Source organism: Tinamus guttatus, unplaced genomic scaffold, assembly GCF_059628265.1.
Source record: "Tinamus guttatus ecotype Peru unplaced genomic scaffold, ASM5962826v1 Tinamus_guttatus_pri_ptg000945l, whole genome shotgun sequence".
NCBI lineage: Eukaryota > Metazoa > Chordata > Aves > Tinamiformes > Tinamidae > Tinamus > Tinamus guttatus.
The window spans coordinates 175,094-195,032 of record NW_028289479.1 but is presented as its reverse complement, the minus strand read 5'-3'; the positions used below and the strand labels follow the sequence as shown (position 1 = coordinate 195,032).

The 19,939-nt window shown below is 40.3% G+C and overlaps 1 protein-coding gene across 1 annotated transcript in view; it reads left to right on the top strand.

Annotated features, from left to right (window-relative positions):
* The window catches only part of TECRL (trans-2,3-enoyl-CoA reductase like), a 55,709-nt gene that overhangs the window by 21,734 nt on the left and 14,036 nt on the right, over positions 1–19,939 (top strand). The window contains exons 3-4 of the mRNA XM_010215779.2: positions 11,053–11,097; positions 12,335–12,438. Coding sequence (XP_010214081.2) covers positions 11,053–11,097; positions 12,335–12,438 — 149 coding nt within the window. The remainder of the gene's footprint in view (positions 1–11,052; positions 11,098–12,334; positions 12,439–19,939) is intronic.

Below are 19,939 nucleotides of genomic sequence, written 5' to 3'. Positions count from 1 at the left end.
CTATTTATGGCTCTCCCAAGCTGGCTTCATAATACTGGCTTGTCAATCAACCAGGAGCCTCTCATGTATCTCACAGATGAAGAGACCCAAATAAGATATATGTAAGGCACAGAGGCTTGCAGAGAGATTTTTCTTCTGATATTAGATCAGGCTTTGAAAAAAAAGGTCCATGATCTGATCTTGCCATAAGTGGCCTTGAGCTGGATGCTCTCCACAGATAAGTAACCACAAAATGTACATTCCTTAACAAATCTCCATCTCCTTTCTCCCTGTTTTTACCCTAAGTAGTTCGTTCTAGCCGAGAGTCACAGCTGTAATCTATTAATGAATGAATCTTCAAAGGGACAATCAATATCGCCCTGTCCAGGCTGCTTGACCACAGAGTGCCAAACCCCAGCAGTTCATCCCTAGCATGAATTCAGACTACACTGGGTTGGCTGTCACATCAGGACATGGTTTTCAAAAAAATTTCTGCTCTCTTTATGCATAATGACTCAATTGAAATGAATAATGAAGACTAATCTATTAGGGATGAGCAGTTACTGGAAAAGGATGCTAAGAAGTACTGTGATTTTGTCTGGATAAATTACTCATTCATCTGTGTTGTCTTTGTAAATATAAATGACTGGATTAGGAGGAAACATTGGATTTTTTAAAATTATATATCCAGATGTTTTTTCCTTTTGTCTTAGCCACACAACAGCTAGCAGAAAACTAGTTTATGATGAATTTCAAATGAAAATTCTAAGCTCGTTTTACCATGTTACGCTTGTCAACACAATTCATTTTACTAGAAGCTGCTTGAATTTCTTGTTACTACCACACTGAGGCTTAAGTGTACTTAAACTCTTACTTTTTTTTTGTTTAGCAAGGCTCAGCACACTGCAAGCAACAGCTCCTGCCACAAAATCAGTTGCTGCCATCTTCCTCCCCAGCTCCCAGTTTGAGAGCTAATTCTCGAGGAAATTGCTTCCAGGCCCTGTAGAATGTACTTGCCAGAACAGAGACCTTTCCTTGCTGCTTTAGCCATAAAACCAGCCCATCCCTTATGCTTCCTTATGGTTCATTTTTGATGGACATGAGAAGCAGTAGCAGGAGGAGGACGTGTCTCCTTATTTCTGGCACATGTTTGCAAACCTTTCCATACAAAACACAAGGGTTTGTCTGCTGGTATAAATTTGTGTAACTTGAATTTATGGGTTATCTGCCAAAATAATTGAAGCACGCTTATGCGAATTTCGAATACTTTCACTTCTTTTGTAATAGCTAGCCTGGAAATGAGAATGACATTGCCGACCTAACATAACTAAAAAAGCAGAGGCCAAACTGAGTCAGCATCGCAATATTTGTCTTCAAAGCAACTCTAAATTTAGCTTATGCTTACTCCCCAATTTTTCAGCCTCTCTGTCTTTATCACACATTCTGTGTTGGAACTGCAGAAAACTAATTCTGTCCAGTTTTGCAAAGGGAATGCCCTAGCTGCAGCCACAATGGTGTAGCTGGTTTAGATTGCTTAGCTGCAGTACACTGAGTTACCTGTTACTTAAGGAAGACTCTTTTAAGGAAGAGTCAGATCTTTAAGACTTTTTTGGTCTTCTAATATCACTAAAGGTCTGAGGACTGACTAGTATTTTTAAAGTCTGATGATTCCCATTGAAGGGAACGTGATGTTTAGAATCTGGGTCTTCAAAGCTCAATTCCAAATGTGTGGGACGCATGCTATTGACATGGGTAGGTTTTGTGTCACACACTTTCCCAAAAGAGAGCTTCATTTTCCCATCTATGAAACAAGAATAATTTATCTACCTTTCACCCATCTTGGGCTCTTTTGTCTCTTTTGGCTGGAATCCTGTAAGAAACATTCAGAACCAATATGAACTTAACTGCATGCCTAATGACCTATTGAACTGGGGAATAAAGTATCTAAAACACAAAAGACAGGCTATCCATTAAACACTTGCAAAAATAAGATAGGCTTCAGAAAAACAGAGATGTTTCAATTGGTAATAGAAAAAGTAAAGATTAATTCAAAAACTTTAATGGATATTCACATTATTTCTCTCTTTTTGGCAGCTGCTACATCCGATGTTATTGCATTTCATTAGCAGGATTACAGATAACATTTCAGATGAGTAATAAAAGAAAAGGCAGTGAATCTATTGAGACATAGCTTGAAGCAGAACTGGCCCTGTCTGCTCTCCGGGATATTGTTCCCAGCTGAGATTTACACGGCTCTAACAATGCATCACAAATGACAGCCTGTATAAACAACTGGAGAACAAATGTGAGATGCTATTTAAATGCCTCACTAAGAAAAGGAGATTTCCTAGCTAGATTTTTCCTAGATTTTTTTTTTTGCTTTTCTTGTTTTTGTAGTAGGTTTAATTGATAGATCTCTATGAGAAACAAATAAAAATGATCAGAATTGCTTATTATTACTCGCAAGGGGTATTATTGCAGTGCCCAAGGCTCGCCTGAGAAAAGGATAGTGCAAGGTACTGTACAAGAAATCCAGGCTTGAGTGAATGTACAGTCCCACACAGAAAGAAGAGTTAACGCCTACCAGACTGGTAAAAGAAAATGCCAAAGCAATTTTGATTATTAAGCAGCTCCTAGATCAATTTAAACTCAAATATTCCTAGGTCGATTTAAACTCAGTCTGTTTTTATCTGAATAACAGTCTGTTAATTTCCAGCCTTACCCTGATATTCTACAATAGATTTAGCTAAATGTTAATTGAAGAAATTCGAAATAATAAAAACACCAGTGGGTGGCCATGGCTTGTGGAAAAAAAAAATTCACGTCTGTTAACAAGATGGATGCCTGTCGATAATGCCAAAGTCAGGATCATTTCAGGTCTTTAAAAGTGCTCTGCAGTTACTGCAAGTTTTGAAAGGAGTTCATCCTGGTTTGGGCATCAGAGTTGGGCAGATGGCTTTACAGAAAGACCTAGCAGCTTCTCTTAGGGGGAAGTTTATGAACAGGGTCTTCATGAAGTGCTCAGCTACTTCTTAAGTTCAGACTTCCCCTAATGCAGCCAAAAGATAACAAGGAGATGGACTTCAGGAGGTAGGGTAAGGCAGAGACAAGGGAAAACTGTCATGACTTGTATGTCAAGGGTGTCACTCTCTGATGGCAATTTTTCTTATATTTGTTTGCTCCCTCTCTTTATTAAAGCCCGTGCTTGTTTGTTTGTTTGTTTTGCTATTGTCTTTGATTTTTGATGCTATTTCAAGCTATTGAAACCAAGGCATCAAAGACAAAAGCTGAACAATTCACTGATAATAAAAATAATCTAGCGGAGGGGGTTTCTGCCTCATTCTAAATCGTCCCCAAATTGCCATGATCTTTCTTTTTAAAATTATTTTATTTTATTTTATTTTATTTTATTCTATTTTATGTTTCTGTTGGAAGTGATTCATCTTCAAACAGCTGATGTATTAGCTGTTCTGGGCCTGCAGCTCGCTCACAAGCTGTGCTGATGTGACTTGTGGGCGGCTCTCACGCGGGGCCGCTCATTGTTACTAGCAGATTCAAAGTGTGTATTTCTAATTACTCTTTGCACATCTACCTGTGCCTCCCCATCTTGCATTTGCTTCCTTCCATTCCCCCAGCAATGCTGTGCCAATCAATATTAGACTGTAACTAGTTTCTGTACTCAGCAATTAGTCTCAAGTGTTTGACGAAGGACTCAAGCACTTTCATCCTTACCGCTTACCTAGGGAAAAAGTAGTACAGGGATCTCTGGTTCACAGAAGACTCTGGGAATAAAACCCTGTCTCTGAGCCCAAGTCTGCTGTTTCATCCACTACTTTCCCTTTCAAAATATTTTCATTTTCTCTCTAGCTGTTTAAAGCAAGTGAACACAAACAGATGAACTGAGGAGGATTCTGAAAGTGCTCAGAGCTTGAGCACCTCTAGCTGAGAATTACCAGGTAGGGAGTTCTCTATGATACATATACATATAATAGATTCATCTCTAGGAGTGCAATCCACTTGCTTCTGGAGATAACCCCAGTATCCATTAGACCAGAGAAGTGGTTGCAATATTGCCCTGTAAAAAGCTAACACTGTCTTTTAGTTTGATCATTGACAAGGACTGTCTTAATACACAATGAGATGATTTGCAGGCACGATTAAAGGAACATTTCTGGTCCCTAAAAAATGATGCTGTTCTGGAGGCTTTCAAGATCTGTCATAAACTTTCCACTTTAAACTGTGTGAATCCAAACATAACATACTGGCTAGCTGCCTCGATATGAAGTTTTAGGTGTGGCAGAGTATAGTAGGGCTTTTTGAATCATCAGAACAACATTTACTACACAGATAGATACAGGCAGTAAAGGATTTTAGAGGCCATTCAGCAATTGCTGTAAAGGCTAGAAAGAAGGACTCATCCCTCAAAAAACCAAGAGTATTCAAGCACACGCAGGAGGCAAACCTGGAATCCACTGAGTTTCCTGCCTCTGCTCACAGTGTCTATGTGCTGCCAAGGCACTGCTGCAGCCTCGCTCCCCACTGGGACAACAGGAGCGCTGGCGGAATGATCCATCCTCTGCCTGGAGCTCGGATGGGAAAAGCTGTCTGGCAGCAGATTCCCTAACATGCTGACACCTCCTCTCCACCTCATTAAGGTGATGGCATGGGGGAATTATACTGGTCCAAGTAAACGTCTCTCAAAAAGGGCACAGGAAAACAACAGTGTCTCTGACCTGCGTGCTGGCATCTGATCTGCTGCCAAAGCTCTGTGCTGCCTTTTCCTCAAGACACCACAATTTAGTGCTGTTGTTAGTGGGGTGTAATTTGCAGGGTGGTGAACTAATGAGCAGAAGGTATCAGAAGGTAATTTGCATTAAGGAGGAAATAATACCAGTTCAAACGTGCTCAGTTAATCATTGTCAGCACTGGTTTGGCCATTTGATTTAAAAAAAAAAAAAAAAAGAGAAAAAAAATAAAGTGCTGCTATTACTGGTTAGTGAGGGAGTGCATCCTGGTTAGATTAAAGGCTGCAGAGTGAGTTATCCCCTAGACAGTCAAATACTGAAAGAAAATGAAAACGAATAAAGTGCTTCATAAGCATTTTTTTATTAACTAATTGACTAAGAAATGTTCAGAAGAAATGCTAGACCTAACACAGAGCTCAGAACAACACTTCAGTGATCTCTGAAGCCATCCTTGGCTCTGGCATATCACCCTATTCCCTGCACTGTTTAATGGTGTTTCTGCCAATGCTGCTACATTGCTCCGAGATCCAGTTGTGCCAGGATATCTGTTTTGCAGTTTCTCTGTATTCTGCTCTACGATTGCCAGTGATGAAATAAAAGGTGAGCCTCATTCCCTTCCCTTGCCCACAGACTATCTAAATCCAGAGTAAGATCAAAATTAATTATACTTTCTGCAGCAAGTCACATGGAAAATTGAAATGCACAAGGCCTTTTCTTTTTAAGTGGAAAAGAGAAATGATGGCTCGAAAATACAAAAATACATACACAAATGTTGCTTTCACGCTTGCCTGTTTCTAGTTTCTGATGCTTTTTGCTTGTCTAAACTTCCACAGTTGCTTTCAGCGTCCAACCGCTTGAGACTGAAAGCTAAGTCGTGTTTGTAGCTAGCTGCATTTTTATGTACTGAAAACTAGAAGGAAGAAATGAATATTTATGATCAAAATGCTCTGTTTGCAAATTCCACAGGCTATTAAGAAAGTGGTGATTTGTGTCCCCATAGCAACTAGATGTCAAGGTGCTTCTGTAAACACACATAGCTGAAGATCTGCCCTGGAAGGCTTACAGATCAAACAGAGATGCAGAAATAGAAGCTGAGAAATAAAATGGATTTATATCTGAGTAGCGCCATTAAAAACATCTACTTTAGTACCCTACTGAGATACTGCTCAACAAGACACACTGGATCTGCTCTTTTCACTGACTTCTCATAAAAAACATGGATCTAGTTCAAGTATAGGCTTGACACAGCCTATTCAAGGTCCTTCCATACGGAAAAAATGCAGGTCCGCAACAGGGCCACCTGGAGCTGCTCCATCCCAGCTCTGAAGGAGACGCCCAGGAAGGCATCCGGAGTGGTCTCTTCAGATGTCACTGCCCAGGGGTTGCCATTTGCAGGCCAGCACAGGAGAAACCAGGTATTTTCTCTCATGCCCCAGCTCAGCTTTACTATGGCAGCTTGGGTTTGCTCTGTTGTCATGCTCAGGAACCACTGAAATGACAATGTTAGCCCTGTCAGACCAGGAAATCCCACAGTTTTGTTTGTTTGTTTGTTTGCTCATTGGTTGTTTTGTTGTGTTGGCCTTCCCCAAAATGAAAGCAGGAGCTTTAAGTCATTTCAGCATTTCTGCTCTCCTGCTGCCCGCTCAGGTTAGGCAAACTCAGTCCAGCAAAGGATGTGACTGTCAGCACCGTGATAGCTCCATCTGTTCCTGGTTTCTCAGAAGTGGTCCTGAGAACACATATGTTAACACCAAGAAAAACAACATTTCTAGCTGTAGCTGTTTAAGGTCATGGACACAGCATAACTTTATTTGCTCAGCATCCACTTGTCAAGGAAAGACCTTGGCAAGTTAGTTTTCAGATAATTTATGTTAGAGCAATGTCTGTCTCTATATATTACACCAGAAAACAGCTTCCCTACACACAGAATTAGGTGAATCTTTCCTAACTACCTCATTTTGTTGCTGCATATCAAATATCAAATCTGTAATGTGGTTTAAGGTAGCAGAATATAGTTAATCGAGGCTCAGTTCACATGAGCAAGTGCTGTTACATTTCTCAGCTATGTGTAGCTTTTGTGATCATATAAGGGATGTTGGTGCCACAGTGTTACCCAGAATTTCCTATATTTCTGCAGATTTTCACAACATGCTGCTGATGATTAATTACAGTAATTTTATGTTAATATCACTGGATTCATATCACAGCAGGTACTGCTTGTAATTATTAAGCCTGTTTGTTCTTAGAGATGCATGAGTGGTGAAATACAATGAGAAACAAACAATTTACCTGATAATAAAATTAGCCATTCATGGAAAGTCAGTCTGCTAATTACCTACAAACACTGTCCATCAGCTCCATTTCGCATTTCTTAGAGTCCTCATTCCCTGGAGGAATAGCTTTTGCAGGGCTGCATATAAAGGAACATGTCTAATTTATCTTGGTTATGTTTTGCCTTTGCCCCCATGCAGCTTGACTCAGCTTCATAAAGACCTTGTAACAAATGGGTATTTGATCATATAATTTGCTATAAAGGAGACAGTGCACTAAAGACTTTCATAAAAGGTTCTTTATGAAACACAATAAAAATTAGAGGGATCCATTCAATTACATAACAATTGGAAAATACCTAGTATATAGATTTCTTAGCTGTTAAATTTTCAAAACCTATTGGTATTAAAGCTGTGGAGAATACACTAAGGTCAATTTGAATCATGTGGATAAGAAGAACCCTTGGGAGCTTTTAAAACTCTATATGGGCTTTTAAAACTGTCCTGAATTCCTGCGATTGAACTGATCATCTTGTGTTGAAAATTAATATGCTTTAGGTTATAACTTTAAAATATTTTCACTGTTTTTCTATAATGAACAGCTTTTTTTTTGTTTGGGGCTGAAATATTTCACAAAGGTCTAACAATTTTCTGGCTGAGAAGATGGAATAAGGTAAAAGGCTTAAGACTAATCATGAATTAGGAAACCTTTTACACACAGGAGATGATGATTTGTGCCTTTCAGATGAGGAATGAGGAAAGCTCTCAGGTGTGTACCTACATGCAGGGAATGCAGTTGAGGGTAGTGGATTTAAAGACATGGAAACAAACTTTCTGTACCCTCAAGTGAAAAATAAGAGGAAAGAAATAACCAAATAGGAGATGGAAAAAGAAGCCATTTTGGTAGCTATTTAAGCAGATTGAAAAAAAAAAAAAACATTATTCTACACAAATGCTAGAAATCCTAGAAATATAGTGGAGGAATTACAACACCTGTCACTAAATGAAGATGCTGCTATATTAGGCATTATCAGAAACTTGGCTGCTGTTGGAGGGACATAATAGTGGGTAAGTAGGTCCCTGCTTTGAACCATCTTGCCCATTCTTATGTTCTGGACAGCCTGCACCTGCTTTTTTTCAAGTCAAAAACCATATGAGAGCTGTGTGTGCTGAACTGGTAGCTGTTTTTACAGCTTTCCAAGTTCCAAGTGTGAAATGCGTATCCGAAACCAAGACCAGCTGCGTAAGGGATCCAAAGAACACAGAAGGGACTACCTAGAGGAATATAATCTACTGAGCGCCATGCAGAGCTCATGGCTGAGCTTGGATGCCCTGCTGTAATACTTGTAAATATTATAATATAATTATAACAATTATAATATTATAATACTTGTAAATAAGTCTAGATACCTGCCTGATTTGATGCTTCTCAAGAGTTGCAAGGTAAGCAGCAGTCACCTACGCACCTGCATTGCCATTTAATCTCTGCAGAAGGCACCAAGAGTGCTAGTGAATTAACTGGGAAGTAAATCCTATTCAAAAAAAAGAAAAATTAGGAAAATATGAAACAAAGAGAGCTTCACTAGAAATGGAAATGCAGAAAGGGCTTCAAATGCTGCATGCAGCTGCAGCTACATCTCTGCAATGAATGCTAAGACTTGAGAGCAGCTTAGCCAAACTCTGCTTACCGGTAAAGCCTGAGAGTGGGAGACCTTTCTGTTCACACTGAAACCACTGCACTTGCAGAGAGAAAGGAGTTCTACTATGCCTTTGGCATAGCATTTCTATGAATATTATTAAGCCCCACAGCACGTCCCACCAGCCCCAATTAAACACTGAGAGGAAGCACATCCTAACAGCTAATTCCAGGTCCCTCCAGCAAAGTACACACAGAAGCCCAAGGCTGGCCTGGGGACCAGGGACTGAGAGTGGTGGAGTGTCTTGACCAAGTTTGTCACAAATGAGCGGCAGCCAGAGTGCAGACTTCCATATACCTAAATCTTTGAGTATTCAAAAATAACATTCAAAACATTCACAAATAACAGCATACTGAGGCTAAAGCACTGAAAATGTGGGATGACGTGCCTAAATACAGATGTGCCAGAACACATGACCTTGTGAAGATTGCAAGCCATGCCTTAAAGCACACTGCCACAGGATCAGGTAAATTGGCTTTTATTGAAACATACTATCATATGGGGTATAGGGGGAAGGTTCCAATTTAACACAAGGATATGGCATTTCAGGCTCCCAAATGACTATTAATACCTGCAGTCCTGCAGCAAATCACATCTTCCCTGACAAGTCAGACAGCTGCTCTTTCTCTAGTTTCATTTTGTTATCTTTAATAGCCACACATTGTCATGGTGCCTTGAAAATATATTTGTGGCTTCATGGATAGGTTCCCTCCCTCCTGCTAAAAGCCTGGTGCGCAGGTTCATTCAGTGCCCAGTCTTGCCTACAGAACTTACCCTGGCCCTGAGTGCTTTTGAAGTGACATTGTGCTGTGTCCCTCTCAGATATGTTATATATAACCTTAAAGCTATATAAGATTATTTGGAATCTTTTCCATTTGAGTTTTGAATTCTCCAAGAATGTTGATCCTACAGCCTTTCTAGGCATATCTGGAAGGGCTCCTATGTAGAAGCACAACAAACAGCTGGACAAGCTAACAGGTTGAGTGACCATGTCTGCTTCTGCAGACCTGCTGTAGCACCTAAGGGACAGCTGGGGAGCTGTCCCTCTTCAAACACATTAATGGGTCTCCATCCTCCATCAGAAAGGGACACCTATCAACAACTGCCAGCTGCTTTGTAGTGGTTAGAAACAACCTTTAAACTACATAGAAGGCTGCTTTTAGGAAACATCCTTATCTTGATGGGTATAAGGGAAATAATACATACTCTCATGCAGTATTAGCTACCCAAAGACTCTGCTTTTTCTGTTGCTTTTGGCTATTTTATGGGATTATTAAGAAAGTATCCCTGATTAGGGGTAGGTTAGGAGTAGTGTTAGCCGTGTGTCCTTTATATTCCTAAATGGGAGTTGTGTCTTTACAGCTTTACTAACAAGCTGCCAACTCATTGTTTGCAGTCTAAATCATTTGCTATATATTTGCTAAGAAGTATTTGCCTGGGCAGCATTTTGAAGAGGCAGTTCCAACCTTTTCCAGTATTTGGCTGTAGAGGGCTATTGGGACATACCCAGATATAGACACACTTTCTGGATGAATACTTTTCCTCTCACCCTACATAGAATCATTACAGTAATCTCAGGAAAAAATCCAAATGGGGAAATTTCCTTAGGTGCAAGAATGTGGGTGCAACCTCAGAATTCAAGCTGAAATGTTTCTGTCCTCCTGTGTTTCAGGGGGAAAAAATGAAGTCCTTAGTAGCACTGACTTTATTCCTCCCTCCAATGGAAAAGTGGATTTTTCAGCCAGGGGAAATGAGAACAAAAACAGTATTTGAATGATAAGAATGAAAAAAATTGACTAATCAATCAAGAGCTGCACATGAGAAGACTTTTTTTATAGGAGGAGGAAGGTATCTGCTTCCTTTCCTCTGATCAAATTTCACTGAAAAAGTTTGGTTTTGGATGAGTTTGGTTTTGTTCCCTGACAGAAAGAGAGCAAACCATTTGGCTTGGACTGTAGAAAAAGCAATTGGTGCCAGGTGGACTGACTACATTTAACATAGAGTTTTTGAAAAAAAAATAAACAGGGTTCTCTCTTTATGTAATACCTAGCGGCAATTATCCCATGCAAATTGGGCATTTGCAGACCACACTGCATTTTTCGTGCTTTGATGGAGTAGTCAGCATTGAAATTAACCCATTCAACACTCAAGAATGGGAAAAAGGAATTTCTGCTCCAACTTATACATACTGTGGTCTCCTATTTCTCTTGTCCTTGCCTCATATAGCTGAGGCTCACAAAAGGAATTTCAGCTCACATTTGCAACTATTTAAATAAATAAATAAAGTAAAATTAATAATTAAAAAGGTGAATTCAGGTCCTCCACCATGAAATTAACCGTAATGCTTTATGATTTGACCAGGTCCGCAGTGGTACCCTTCCCGTGTTGGCCTGCAACTGGAACGCAGTAAGTATTCATATGCATGTCAAACATCTAACATATTACTAGCCTTTTCCTCCCAATTATGTTACTCCCTTTATATAAGTTATTAGCATTTTATCGTTAGTTGATATCTGTGATCAACCTGCTAACATCCACATCAATAAAGGAATCTGATGATTTTCATATCTACCACATGTAAAATTGTTTCAGAATAGAGCATCTTATGAAATAATGAAGACAGGGCAGTTGATAAATGTAATACCATTTGTGGAAAATCCCCTTAACTGCACTGTCAGTTGTGATCCTTGTTCAGAAAGCCTCATTAGAAGACAAGCGGCTGCAGGAGACAGCCAGTTCGCCAGCTCTTGGCAGATGCGGAAATGTGAGTTGGAGCTAATAGAGACCCTGTGGCATTCCAGACAGCTTTGCAGAGCCCTGGGAATGGAGGACTCAGTTTCTAGGACTCAGCCCCTGGTGTGATTTAGCACCCTCACTGACATAAGCAGTGAACGGACATATATCAAAAGGGAGACGTTCTGTGAAGTGAAAAAGAGAAAGAAGTGTTATGGCCATGGCAATACCCCATGTCAGGGACTGCCAAGGTTTCCTAATACCCAATAATACCCAGTTCACTGCCTGTTTGCAAAAAGGGAAGTAGACATTGTCATTTGATGCTGTTCCTTGTACACTTTGGGTTGACAGAGTTGGAAGCAAATGACTCAGAACACTGTAGAAAGGGCTCTGTGCTGCTCAGGCACAGCCGGTCTGCCTGGGTCAGCCAGCTGACATCCAAACTGTGGGCTGTGAGCCTTCGCCCAGGAAAAGGCTGCTTGCATCACTGTGGTGCCACTTATCGTAAAATAGCCTGGTCATGCGTGCTCAGAAAATAATACCGGAGCATGTAATGACGCTGCATAGCAGCTATGTGTGTCTTGCATGCTGTGTCTCAGATGGTCTAGGTTAGCAGATACAGCCTCATAACCCGTGCTGTGTGTGGCTGCCCAGTGTCATGGCAACCTGGTGCTTTTGTTATGGTGAGGAGAGGGTGACTGCTACACAAATGCTCTCACTCAGAGCAGAAGAGGCAAGTTACCCAAAATAATCAGAGTAGAAGTTGTCTGCTTCACATTTAAGGCACAGTCACTAAGGCACAAAAAGTTCTAACTCCTTGACCATTAGTTGTGCAGGCTACAGTTTAGCTGACTCGCTGAGAGGATATATATTGCTCATGCCACTTCCTTTTGCCTCTTTATTATTACAGATGGGCCCTATTTGAAGGATTCCATTAGCATTCAAAGTCTTGCAGTTTCTTCCATTATCACGTTGTATTTTACAGACCTGGGTCAGCAGGTCAGTTGGACCACAGTAAGTATGTCCTTGTACCAATCAACAATGCATCTTAATGTACAATATGTTTTAGAATCAAATTACTTCAGCTTCCTCGGCCTGTCCTTTCCCATGTCAAATGGTGCAATTACTTTGTCAGCAGTCAAAACAGAATTAAATTGATAGTGAGCCAAGTTATCGATGTGCTAACTCAGACATCCAATTAAAGATTAGAAGGTGGACATAACAATATTGTCTGAGGGAGAGATAAATCTTTTTTTTAAAGCAATTACAGTTTATCCTGGGTTTATATGTCTGTGTGGAATCCATAGCAAAATATATTCATTTACTTCATTTTGCCTTAGCTTTTAAAATGAAAGGATACTAAAAAGAAAAAAAATATCTGGTAATCCTTTTACTAAAACGGGAAGATTATTGGATGGGAGTGTCTGACCCAAAGGCAGGGCCGAGGATGTCTGGCCAGGCTCAGGAGTCACAAACTTTGTAATCTGTCAAACCTATATCGTCAAACAAAAGCTTCTGCTGTGAGCACTAACACCTGTATCCTGCTGTGGGAGAATCATGGTGTGATTTGCCTTTGGACTTCAGTTATTTCCTACAAGCATCTGTTGGAGGTCGGGGTGGCAGGGGAAAGGCAACATGTTCCACATGAATCAGGCTGGAGGGAAGTTGAACCTTAAGGGTTCTACTGTGCTAGATGCTGTGAACTCGTTTTTTCACAGACCAAAAAGCAAAACACAATAGAAAGACCTGAAAGTGAAAAATTGGGACATATAGAGTGACCTTTCCTACAGCACCCATTGGTGTTAGAGCTCAGAGTGATCTTACTACTGGGCTGAACTAGCGTGTTTGTGTAGCACACTTGCTTGAATAACAAGATACGATTGTAAGGGGCAACATAGCCACATACGTACATTAGACCTCAAGATTAGTGATTTCTATAGTGAGGAACTTGAGTAAGAAGTACACAGTTAGGAAAGCCATAAAAGTCCCAATATGATTATTCCTAGCAATTGAAAACAATGATCAGTTGCTTACAGTTCTTTTTAATGAAGCAAATTCACATATTTTAGCTGTTGTCATGGCTCTGAGACAAATTAATAGACTCCTAATAATGGCAGCTCATAGATCCCAACTTGCTCACCAGAGCACACTGAGTCCCAACCCTTCATGCAGCTGGAGGTTTTTGTAGCCGAAGACAGTAACATAACAAAAGCTTAATATCCCATTAGAAACAGTACAGTTATGACTAGGCATTGGTAATGCAGTGGTGGCATTTTTAATGATTTAATCTGTGTAGAAAGTTGGCTCCATGAGTTTCTGCATATTCAGTTTATCCCATTCTGTTACATAGCCTAAGTTATCTCAGTTCTCAGAGATAGAAATATTTTTCTTAGCCATGTCATCTAGTTTAAACGCTCGGGGATTTTATAGCTAGTCTATTGCAATAGAGAAAAAGTGCATGGAAAATTGTATTTAAACAATAGCAATTGAAAATTTATTTTTACATAGGATATACAGTTTTGCTGCTAGTTTTGCTGTGTTTAGAGCTCCTGTTCAATGTCCCTTGCTGCTCTATAAGATTTACGCACACAGTGAGAGACACTTCTGATCTAAATGTTTGCCATTTAAATAAACAAGACACAGGATAAAAATATTCTTATCTCTTGTCAGCAAAATGACAGCTGAAGTGTGAAGGGCCTGATTCAGAATGACACGTTCAGGTTTGTAGGCAAAAGGAGGCACAGAAGCCCAGTGAAGATATGTTGGTGCTCCAAAGCATGATGCAGTGAGCATGGGTCTGGCTGGAGGAAAAGTTAAGCACAGAGGTGGATCTGAACGTGTAGCATCCGGGGCTTTTCATCTCACGTGAGATGCTCCCTTGAGGAGCAAGAACACAAGTATTCTCCTGAGGATGTGCACAGCTTTATTTATTTATTTATTTTAGGATAGGAGGAGAAGGTGGTACCCACCTCAGGGGGAGCAACACCTTCTCCAGGCATGTTGTAGAAGATCGAAGCTGTTGTCTCTTCCTAAAGGAGCAGCTAGGTCCCTAACTCTGGCGGCACATTTTGAGTAAAGGAATCTCAGCCTCCCTTTTGGAGCATGCCCAGTATCTGATTTATAGAGGAGGACAAAGTCCTCCACTGGAGCTATTAGAAGTCACTTGCCTTTGACAACTAGGCCATTTCCTGAGATAACATGGATGCAAGCCCAAATGCAATTGGTTCTTGTAGAAAAATTCAGGATCCCATGGCTCATCTCCAGAAGGCATCTTAGGGTGAAAACAGTTTCTTCGCATTGTGTCTTTTGTTAGATCCCTCTCTATCCTGTCTTCTTTTAAATGTCTTATAAAATAGATATTGCCCAAAATTCATAATCTAATTTCACTGTGAGCTTTATGAATTGCTTTACCCTGCTTGGCAGGAGTACTTCAGATTTGCTGTCTAATGCTGCAAAGATACTAATGGGAGCTGAGCTTACGGATCTTTCTACATGTGTCCTTCAAAAATTGTGCTCTCAGGAGTGTTAGAAACTCCCGCTGCTGGATGATGAGTTTTCATTTAATCTCTCTCCAATCTAGGGGCTGTGCTCGTTTGACAGAGTACGTATAAGAATCCTTAAACATTGCAATGTAGCATGTGACGTTTTTAAATATGGTTAGCATTTTACTCCTAAGAGTCCACACTGCTGCTCTTGCCAGTAGGAAAAGGAAAACCAGTCCTTCTGCTCACATTCAGACTTTTGCTAGAGCTTTCCTCATTTGAGCAGGGATTGCGCTACCCGATTTATTATCTTCTGTTATCTAGTTGCTACCAGCACAGGCTACCGGAAGGATCAAAATAGAACTGAGAAAATAGCATAAAACTGTGAAAAATATATTTTACCTCCAAGTCTCTGAATTTCATAAAACGGAATAATCCTGAAATACAGGTCTTTAGTAAATATTTTTTTTATTGTTACTTAAGGATTACTTAAATACTTTGATTTCTGGAAATAGATTTAATTTTAATGGAATATTTTCTTTTTTTAAAAGGAATTAAGAATCTGCTCAGTTTAGAAATGTAGAGACTAATAATTCTTTCAGTATTAGAATGTGGAATCTGAAAAAATCATATTTTCACTAATTGGTCTGTTTCTTCTTGTTGGCAAGCAATGTCATCACCAATTCAGAGATTCTGGAAAATGTACAAGAAGACAAGAGAGCCGTATTTGAAATTTTGCTTTCAGTGAGGAAGCATGTGTTGAATTGAATAATTGAACTGTTCTCTCAGTGAGAGAAGAGTGCTTGGGTCAAACTGTTCTCTCAGGGACAACTTGGAACACTTTCCTTACTTTGGCAAGTTTGGGGAAATTTTGATTTTGGGGAATATTGATAAAGATTTGTAACCCTGAAGGGTTGTAGTAATAAGTACAGACAATATAATAAATAAAGAAAGAATCCAAATAAATTGAATAATAATAAGAAAAGAAGAAAGACCAGATTTGAAGAACTTGGAGGAAGGAGAGGCATGGGAATCCTCTCAAACTCTTTGGTCAGTAGGAACACAACAGATGTAAGAAAATTTGTTTAGCTTAGGAAGGAATTATGGTCAAAGTAAGGCTGAGGGTCTGCAGGATACATTGGTGAGGAATGTCAGTAAATATATTTTTCAATGGATACATAGCAGATCTTGCATATTTTGAGTCCAGTGCAACTATAGTTGTGGAACAGGACCATACAAAGTGGATGACGTGATTATGGAAATGTGAGTACACCGAAAAGAGCAGCACCGCCAGAGAAAAACATGTCATTCTGTGTCAATCTGTGAACAGCTTAAGAGCACAACACAAAGTCCAAAGAGAAGGAATTCCCCAAAAGTTTCTTCATCTCTAAACCACTTGGGTTGATAAGAGAACTTGATCTTAGAAGAAGATCCCCAGGTAATAAAAAAGTCACTATTTTCTCTACAGTCATTTTTCCACCTAGAATCATTTGTAACACAAAGTACCTCCTTTTTACAGCTGACAGTTTGTACTTGGCAGAGATTTCTGCTTGAACACATAATTCCCCACACAATAATTGCACACAATAATTGCACACAGTAAATGTTGCTCTACACCTTGGTGCAGTTAGCCAAGTCCTCAGCTGTTCAGAGTCCAGTGCTCTGAACTTGCAAAGCATTGTAACCTTTCACAAAGGTAAACTACACACAGAAGATCAGTTTTAATTTTTGTTTAATTAAATCTATTAATTTTCAACCTCCTAGGTTACAAGAAGAGAACGGTTTGCTTTTGCATGATTTCTTGACATGGCTTTATATTGTTTGAGTCCTTCCTTGGGCCACATACAGTTTGGCTCATTGTTACTGCCCAGGGGCACTATGAAATTAACTGATAAGGAAAGAGGGGCCCTATCTCTTGCTGAATCTGCCAACTAGCTGATTAGGATTCCTAAAATGCTGCTTCTAATAGGGCCAAGCACAGTGCAAAAAATGCCACAAGCTCATGATGAACCATGCCAGGCTACCAGTTCTGAGGAAACGAAGGGAGATAGCTGAGAGAGTTGAAAGTTTAGCTGCTGTTGAGCACACTATGGGCTCCAGAACCTACGCATAAGTCCTTATATGGATACCCTTCAGATTTTGGTGCTTCAAGAATTTAGTCAGGCTAAACAGAGCAAGCTGGATTTTTTGTTTTGCTTTGTTTTCAGTTAGATAAAGCCTCGTGCTGAAACAGTCCTGCTATGAGGGCAACAAGAGGCTACTCCAGGCATGGTGCAGATGGGGGGTGCTTCTGCCCCATCTATGTTCAGAGGAATTGCAGAAGTAGATCACAGAATGGCTGAGGTTGGAAGAGAGCTCGAGAAATCATCCAGCCCAGCCCCCTGCTCAAGCAGGGACACCTGGAGCACATTCCACAGGCAGGTTTGGAATATCCACCTGCTGGCAACGCTCCCTCTAATGCAGGCCAAACTCTACCTCTAACGCTACTCTAGATATTCAAACTCTACCCAAATTTGTGAGTAGTTTCAGTCCTCTAACGTGTCTTTTGCTAGACAAAATTATTATGTGTAAAGAAGTTTTGCCTGGCCGTTCTGGGGTTAAGGAGAGCACAAAGAGGTGAGTGAACCAGTGTTTGGGAGAGTGAGTTGCTTTGCTTACACTTTCTGGTCACCTTGATAAGTTGCTGAATTTATATCTCAATTTCCAGATCTGTGGCAAGAAAATAACAGCATTTTGCTCTTTCCCCAAAGTGCTTTGAGGATTCTAGAGGAATATCACTGTGGAAGAGCTGGCGGGGGTTATTACTGTTTAAAAGGTGTTAAAAGTGCTGTTACATTCAGGTGTCTACATAGCAGATGATGGCTACGCATTTTAAAATAATACTCATCGTAGGTCGGATTTCAAAATGCTGTCAAAGCCCTGTAAAGATTTGGCAGCAAATCAGAATTCTCCTCAGTATTTGGTTACAAACAGAACTAACAGAACTTCAGTGCTTTGCTGAATATAGATAAATAGACAGACAGACACATACATACATATACGTATATATACATACACATATGCCCGTATACAAACACATACATGCACGTTTGTATGCAGGTTGAAAGAAAAGCATTTGTAATTATCACTGATTTTCCATTTTGGGCAAGGAATATGCAAAGGCAGGTGCTCTCAGGGAAGGAGGAAGTGGTCTGATGCCACAACAGTGGTTTCAGGCAGCTCAGGCTTGGGAACCAAGATGAGATGAAGCTGTGATTTCTCCTTTTCCACCCAGAGAAAGCATAAGACTGGCTCAGAGAAAAGCAGCATGTGTCACTGTTCACTACCTCGCTCGGGGAGCTGCTGTCCCTAAGGCATCCCCCATTTGCCTATCCTACACTGAATATATCCTTACCTCTGGCATTTGCAAGAAATACTGAGATGTAGTCTTAAATATGCCTTAATACTCAGTCATCACAAAGTCTGTCCAGGAAAGGGAAGTTTTAGATTTCCCTGTTTGGAGTATTTAAATTGTGTAGAACAGATCTCTTAGATATTCCACAAAACTTGGAACAAAAGTCACTGGATATTCAACTAGTCCGAAAGAATTTTCCCATCTGATACGAAACTGTTATTAAGGATTTTGGGTCAGATGAAAATACAAATTTTTTTAAAAGGTGACAATTTAAAGATGATGCTAAAATGTGCAGTTATCATCCTCAGCTAACTATGGGGCCTTTAATGAGGTACGAAAGCATATGAAGCAGTAATTGGTTCACAAACTAATAATGTTTCTAATAATGTTTCTTCATAATGTTTCTTAATGATCATGGTCTAAAAACACTTAGGGTTGGGCTTGAAAAATGAGTCTAGGGAATTAGATGTTAAATTTAATGTGATTTGAGGTTTTGGGGGATTTTGGACATCTCAGTCTCCTGCGTTTCTCTGAAATTGTAGCTGCTGTCTGTACGCTTGTATGTGGTAACAGTCCATCTGTCTGGAAAGAGAGGATTCTTCTTCCTGTGCAGTTCATGCCATCTCTTTTGACCCTGACTAAAACCTGCCACAGGTGTCTGTCTTTATGTTTATCAAAGAAACTAAGCTCAGTCTGTTAGATTATTTACATCCTGAAGCTGTTTTTCCATCAAACAGTTACCCAGCATAGTCTTAAGGCTATTTCATGTCCCTCTCTGTGCCGAGAGCTGCAGGCAGTGGCCCAAAGCTGTTGTCCCAGCTTCAAGTGTCCTCCCAATGCACCCGCTCCTTTCCAGGTTGGACCCAAACACTCCGTTGGCACTAGAAAGGGAAGCGTCACGTCTAGCGCTGACCAACTGGGAAAATGTCCCCACATGGCATGGAAAGAGCTGTGGGATCAGCATGGAAAAGGTTGTACGGCCTTTCCCCAGCTCTGCACTGCAGCCTGTCGTCAATGTGATAATGTGAGGCCTTGCCAAAAGGCAACGTGACATGAGGCAGGGTGTGCTGTGCACAACTGCAGGAAGGTCACGTCGTAAGCGTTATTGAGGGGAATTAGCTGGTGCCCTTGTGCCAAGATTGCTCATCTGTAGTTTTTTAAAGGTTCTTGGGAAATTGTTTTGAGACTCGCCCCAAATTTATCACTTCTTTTTGTTGTTTTCTGCCTTCTCCCAACCAGTCCACGCAGTACTACTAATTCATTAGAAATCTTTCTGTTCTCTTTAGTGACTTCTTTGGGATGGTGTCAAGACACTCGTTCAACTTCCCCACCAGCTGGAAAATCCACCTCACATTCCCTGTGTATTACCAACAACAAAGAACTTTAAAGATTTCCTTCACCTCTTATGCATTCAAATCCTTTTAAATACACCCTCTGTTTGATGAGGGCTGGGATTATAATCCACGACTTGGCTGTTATTCAGTGAGGTACTATTGGCACAATAATCTGAAAATCAGTACATAAAAAGAGGCCTCTGGAAAATCTTGGGAAACTGGTCCAATCTAGTTCATGCAGGATGAAATGTTTTGCTGTTTTAGGAATTATATATCCTACACTGTTTTGTTGTTGTTGTTTTTCA